Raw genomic sequence first — 6,819 nt, 5'->3', positions numbered from 1 at the left:
TTCTCACTTCTAGCAGCCTTAAAAAAAAAAAATGAACTGGGGGAAAATGCAATGCCATGAGATCTGTGGAGCTGTGGGTTTTGATGGGAAAGGTCAAGTTCATTGTAACTAATCTTCCTGCTGCAAAACTTCCCTTTTAGACCATTGATTATCTTTTCTTTTTTTTTTTTTTCCCTTAGAAAATCATTCCTGCCCCAAAAATTGCCAGATTTCTGGGAAAAAATGTGTGAGCAGTGAGTGAGAGCATTTAACTTTCCTTTCCAAATGGCACTTAAACTTTTAGCTGCTAGACAGTCAGTGGGAACGTTGTCATCCGAGATTTGCCATCAGTAAATATAAGGATCTCCTAAGGGCTGGAGCAGGGAAGCAGCAGGGGAGCCTGAAATCCAAACGCCATAGAAGAGTGGCCACGGTGCTCCAGTTGTTTCCAAAGGCTGTGTCATGCCCTCTGCAATATTCCAGTCAGTCTAATGCAATGCTCATTTTTTTCATTAACCTCCAACGCAACCTCCCCATCTGCCGAATTAATCACTGCTGGAAAGCTAGAGGGGTATTTTAGAAATAACAAACTACTGATTTTGTCCCTAGCAACCTTTTTTTCCAGGCCTTTGGTTCCTCTTCAGTTCATTGGCCATGCCCACCATCTTGCAGAACCTATTTATAAGCTTTAATATTATATATTATAATATACAATATATAATATATAATATTATATTATATATAGTTATATTAATTATATAGTTATATAATTATATAATATAATATATTATATATAATATATAATATATATTATATAGATATACACACATATATATATATATATATATATAAAAATTCACAGACTTTAAAATGATTTCTACCTTTTTTCAAGAACAATGGCTTATTTGGCCTTTGCCCACTGGGATATCCTAAAATTGAGACACTCCCATCTCAGAGGGGATCCCCAGCAGCACACTGGTGTGCTTTCATCCCAGGTTTGGAAGCTAATTTTCGATGAGTGAGAGCTGGATGTTATTCCTAGAGTATTTCTTTGGCTGCAAGGCATGGAGCTAGGAGTTTGGAAATCAGAGAATCCCTAGGTTTGGGTTGGAAGGGACTCAAAACTCATCCAGTCCCATTCCCTGCCATGGGCAGGGACACCTTCCACTAGCCCAGGTTACCCCAAGCCCCGTCCAACCTGGCCTTGGACACTTCCAGGGATGGAGAAGCCCCAGCTTCTCTGGGCAACCTGTGCCAGGGCCTTACCACCCTCCCAGGGAAGTATTTCTTCCTAATATCTCATCTAACCCTGCCCTCTGGCAGTTTGAAGCCATTCCCCCCTGTCCTGTCATTCCATGCCCTCTCCACCTTTCTTGCAAGCTCCCTTCAGGTACTGGAAGGCTGCAGTTAGGTCACCCTGGAGCCTTCTCTTTTCCAGGCTGAACAATCCCAATTCTCTTGGCCTTTCCTCAGAGCAGAGGTGCTTCATCCCTCTGATCATCTCTGTGACCTCTTCTGGACTCGCTCCAACAGGTCCATGTCTTTCCTGTGCTGGGGGACCCCAGAGCTGGACGCAGCACTCCCCATTTTGTCCCACCCCCACCCCAACAGAGCCTTCCCAAAAGCTTTTCATCCCCTATGGCCAAAAGCTGCCCCTTCCCTGGGAGCACAAGGCAGCACCCACCACTCTCCCACATCTCCCCCTATGTCTCTTGCTCCCTAGGCGGGAAAAATCCTCAACCTCTTGCCCTCGTTCCTCCTATTCCTGCCCTTTCCAGCCCCACTGTCCTGGAGAGCACAGCGGCGGGCACGTCCTCAATCCTGTGCCCGAGTTATACCTTTACAATACCAGATTTTGGTGGAGCAATAGGATGAGGTCACCCCAGCCGGCCGCACTTTTATTTCGGCGCGGTTGCTATAGCAGCGGAGGGCGAAACAAAACATATAGTTCACCAAAGCAAAGTTTCCTGGCTCCTGGTGTTCATTTTTCTTTCTGAGCTGGCTTTGGAAGGCAGCGGAGCGGCAGCTAATGGAAACTCCAACGTCTTTCCCTCTCCCCTGTCTGCTCCTCTGTCTCCTCAGCAGTCAAGATAAAGGTTAGACATCTGGTTCGGATCTGCCCCGTTCAGCCGAGGAAGAGCCGCGCTCCTGCTGTCCCATAAATCATCCCACAGCTGGAGCACAGTCCCGGCCATTCCCGTGGCTGTTTGTCCCGCCACGGCCGATTTAGCCACGGGCTTTGCTTTTGGGAAGGCTGTGCTTCCAGCAAGCTCCCTCTTGCCATTTTGTGAGTGATCCACAGCTGCTGGGCAAGGGCTGAGAAATTATCATGGATTTAAAATGATCCCAGGATTTAAAGCCACCCAGGATACTGGGCTCGGGTCGGCTCAGATGGCAGGCATGGTGCTTGCTCGTGCAGCCAGATGCTGCTCCCAGGGGGAAACCACTCTGCCCTGAAGAGCTTATGAGGCTATAAAACACAAGCAAAAAGCAAATGAGCACCTAGAAAATCTAGGATCTTTCAAATCCTTTTCTCCCAGCTTATTGTTACTCAGAAGTTTAGTGATTTTAGGGTTGGGAGATGTAGCACTTCCATTTCACAAGCAGAAGGAAGGGCCAAGGGTAGGGTGGTGGCCACACAGAAGACCCCCTGGCCAAGAAAATGCCCATATTTCTGCCCCAGTTATATGAAGATCCTTTTCTCCAGGCTCAACTGCTTTAAGTTTATCTGCATCTATGCTGAAGCACTTGGATACAGTCCTAATTTCCAGGAACACCCAGCGTGGAAGACATCCTTTTCCTTCAACTCTTGACCTTGCAATGTCAACACTTGCCATGTAGGGCATTGCTGAAAAACCCTCTTTAACTGGAAGGATACAGGATAGGCAGGTACATGTGTACATCTATGGACTGTTAGACTGGCTTCCTTTACTGATGTAATAAATTTAATACTGGCTAATAAAATGTGTCAAAGCCACTTTGCATTTAATCCTGGCCTTCTTGGGAGACCTTTACAAGGAGAGGCAAAGCTACAGCATTAAGGGCACCAAACCAAGCATTAAATGCTGATGATGTCTTAAATTTAAGGGTCTGCTTTCAATGTTTAACTCCCTCTAGGGAGGAGGTGTGGGTGCAGGAGGGGATGTAGGATTTTGTGGCTTCTTCTGGGCAACCTTACTGTGAAATACTCCATGACAAGGGTCACTAGTAAAAGAAGGGCTGCTGGCTCTGCTGATTGTAATTCACCCATCTCCCTTCAGTACCTGAAGGGACCTCACAAAAAAGATGGAGGGAGACTATTTACAAGACCGTGAAGGGACAGGACATGGGGTGATGGCTTCAAACTGACAGAGAGTAGGTTTAGATTGGGTGTTAGGAAAAAATCCTTCCCTGTGAGGGTGGGGAGGCCCTGGCACAGAGAAGCTATGGCTGCTCCATCTCTAGTAGTGTCCAAGGCCAGGTTGGATGGGGCTTGGAGCAACCTGGGCTGGTGGAAGGGGGTGGAACGAGTTAATTTTAAAGGTTCCTTCCAACCCAGGCCATTTTATGATTCTATGACTGGGACACAATTAACACAGATTTGAAGACAAAGCATTAAATTCAAGGCTCACTTGGACTTTATGCAGGTCTCCAAGTCAGGGTCAACTCAACCTCCATCAGCCTTGCGAAGGTTTCCCTGACCCGTTCCTGTAAAACTCCGGGGATTTAGAGCAATTCCAGAGAAGCTCTTTTATTCCTCAACCTGCCCTCAGCTCGCAGGGAAATTCGAGGCTGGAGTCTGACTTTTGTGTCTTTGCTGTCCCACCCCTGGGCAGGGGTGAAGCAATGCCACTTTTGATGCAGGAAGTTTAGACAGGATGTCTGCATAAGAAATCCTGCTTAGAGGGGGTTCTAAGGCCACCCCAAAAGCAGCAGGGCGTGGATCTCGGGGCTCCCCATGAGCAGCCGGGAGCAGAGCGCGCTGAGCTATTTTTACTCCCGGTCTGGTCCCGCAGCCACGCTGGCAGATGCGCTCCCAGCTGCAGATGACTTCCATGTGTAGCCCCTCGTGGCCGCTGGCCTGGGGCCCGGGGCGTAACGTGCTTCCTTAAAAGGCTCGGGAGAGGCGATGCAACGCCCCAGGCATGGGAGGGAATGAGGGGCCCCCTTCCCAAGCCTCCTCCTCCTTCCCCCGCCCGGCAAGTTGTGAAAGCCCGGGCTGCGCCTTCGCATCCCGGAGGTCTGCACGGTTCATTGAAAGCAACTTTCCCGGGAAACGGAGGCGGCACAGGCACTGGGAAACCTCTCCCGTGCTGCAGAGGAGTGGGAGGACGAAGGGAAGGATCACTTTAACCTCAGTGCAGCTTTTATCCCCCGTGAGAGCAGAAAAGGGGGTTTGGAGCACGGCTCCATTCACGGTGAGAGGCAGGGCGGACCGCGGTGTCCTCGGGAGCAGCCGCAGCCGGGAGCAGCCGCTGCAAGACCCGGTTACAAGAATAAATAAATAACATTCACCCATTCCCCTCTTTTTTAATGAAGCCCTTGTGATGTGCTCGGACAGGGTGCCAAATAAACAGTGCAGTTTCCCAAGTGCCGCTGCCATGGCTCGGCTCATCCCCAGCCGAGCGTTGTCCTGCTGTGCCCTATCCCCACTCAAGTGGCTTAGTACTGACGGGAGGTTTTGGGATCTGGGCTGCTCTGCATGCCAAGAATGGGGTGCCTAAAACTGTATAGCCCCACGGGGACAAAGCCCAGAGCAGCCCTGCGAGCTCTCCTTGTCCCACCTGTTGGATTGCAGATCCATAGGGACCTGCAGCCCCACTCAGCTGGACAAGTCCAGGTGAGGCTCTCGGAATCCTGTTGATCATGTGCAGCATTGAACAAGGAGCCTGAGGCATTGGACCAGCTAAATTCAGTCTTGTAAATGGTGCTATGGAGGGCAAATCATCCTGTTGGGGAGGTGCTTCCAAAGGCATCGTATAAAACACACGTGGAATGTCTCTTGTCGTGGTCCTTGGAGACCCACCTGAAGTGCTTCAGAAAGTATCACCTCAAAATGTGGAGCGGGAGAGCATCAAGTTGCCTTCTCCTTGTGACAGTTCCACCCTGACCCATGGAGGAAAACACTGGATAAGACCTAAACTGTAAGAAGCTCTGGGTCTCCTTCCCAAAATTTAACCAATGCTACCCAGTTCTCCAGAAGTCAATGCCCTCTCCCTTGGGCCTGCCCTGCTTTTGGCGTTCAGTTGCCCTCTCCATGGCATGTGCCTGCAAGGCTCACTTCTTCCTTCCAGGCACCTCCAGCAGGAAATGGGAAATGTTATCCACCCCCACCTGCAGACCACAATGGGGGCTTGAAGAACATTGAGGAACATCAGCCCCAGAGCCCAGAGCTTCCCCGTGACCTGGGGCAGTCACATTCATCTGCTTCATGCTTTTCAGGGGGGATTTTTAGAGAGGCAGGGAAATGTGCATTGTTTCTGTGAATTTTGGCTTCCTTGGCTGAGCTCAGATAAGGACAGGAATAGCCAAAGGTCAAAATCATGGCTGTGGACAGCAAAGGAGACAGATGAAAATACTTATGGGGTCATTGAATCACAGAGGTTGCAGGGACATCCAAGTCCAACACCCTGCTCAAAGCCAGCTGAGGCCAAGTTGCTCCATGCCATGTCCAGCTGAGTTTAAATTCTTCCCGGATGGAGATTTCACAACCAAGGCATCTCGGTTTCCATCTTTTGCCAAGCTGGAAAACTCCAGGTTACCAGCAGCATCTCAGTGATGCTCCCCTGAATATCCACACCACATCCATCTTGCCTTTAAGGGACAGGGGGATTTCCCAGCAAATAACTGCTTTCCAAACCCTGGAAAACTACTCCACTGATACCCACTGTGGCTTTAACAAAGACAAACCCATGAGTTTCTCAAAACCTCCATTAGACTTTATTTAAAAGTTCTTTGTATAGACTTCCTGACACGGAATTCACAATAAAAATAAAATCCCTCTCCCACCCACCGCTCCCCCCTCCCCAGATTGCTTTGCTTCGTATTTTATAAAACATACAACATCAGAAGAATGCCAGAGGCATCCTACACCACAATTTAAAAATTTGTTAACTGAGGCCTTGGTCCCAGCAGTGCATTTGCATTCGGAAACTTTGCTTCCTTTTCCTTGCTAGTTCGGTTGGCCACATGTGTAACAAATGTATACAAGAGATCTAGTTTGAGATCTAATCCAGCAAAAGGAGAAAAACAATAAAAGAAGAAGAGTGAAAATGGAACCACTTGTTTATCTGAATCAGCCGCTCTCTTACACAAAGGCTTCTCCTGTAAAGGTACACTCAGTTATGAGAAGGTTCAAAGCAAGCAGGTAGCAAGTTGCAGTGAAATTATTATGATTCTTTTTTTTTTACTCATTTTTATGGTGCCTTAGACAGGCAAATTGCCGAAATCAGGATAAAAAGGGTAATTTAGAGACACGTTGAAAGACAATAACAGTCTGCAATTAGGTAAATATTTGGCAATTTTGAAGCTATACAATATAACCCTGGCATGTGTAGCACTCAGTCCACAAACAGTTTAGCACCATATTGATAGGTCATGCAGCAAACCCCTTCCTTCAGGGTTTGCTTGGAAGTTAAAAGCATGAAATATTACAGTGCAAGGTCGTCTATACCCTTAGCTTCTATAGGGGCAAGGTGGCAATGGTGATGCTCCTGGCTGTCTCAGAGGTATGTGTTGGCCAGCCCCGGGCTCTATGTTTTTATCGTCGTCATCACACCAGAGTTGATGTTCCCTGAAAGGGGTTTGATGGAGAAAGAGGAAATAAATAAGGTTATTCCATGCAGGATACTGGGGGAAGGT

General features: G+C 48.2%; 1 protein-coding gene across 9 annotated transcripts in view; it reads right to left on the bottom strand.

The window, feature by feature from the left end:
- Positions 1-5,875: 5,875 nt before the first annotated feature.
- COL6A3 (collagen type VI alpha 3 chain) overlaps positions 5,876-6,819 on the bottom strand; it is a 61,849-nt gene continuing 60,905 nt past the window's right edge. For all 9 annotated transcript variants that reach the window (XM_064660266.1, XM_064660257.1, XM_064660258.1 and 6 more), the window contains one exon: positions 5,876-6,751. In XM_064660266.1, coding sequence (XP_064516336.1) covers positions 6,711-6,751 — 41 coding nt within the window. In that variant the 3' untranslated portion in view covers positions 5,876-6,710. The remainder of the gene's footprint in view (positions 6,752-6,819) is intronic.

The sequence above is a fragment of the Pseudopipra pipra genome, chromosome 7 (genome assembly GCF_036250125.1).
Source record: "Pseudopipra pipra isolate bDixPip1 chromosome 7, bDixPip1.hap1, whole genome shotgun sequence".
Lineage (NCBI taxonomy): Eukaryota > Metazoa > Chordata > Aves > Passeriformes > Pipridae > Pseudopipra > Pseudopipra pipra.
This window is presented reverse-complemented; position numbering and strand designations above follow the sequence as displayed.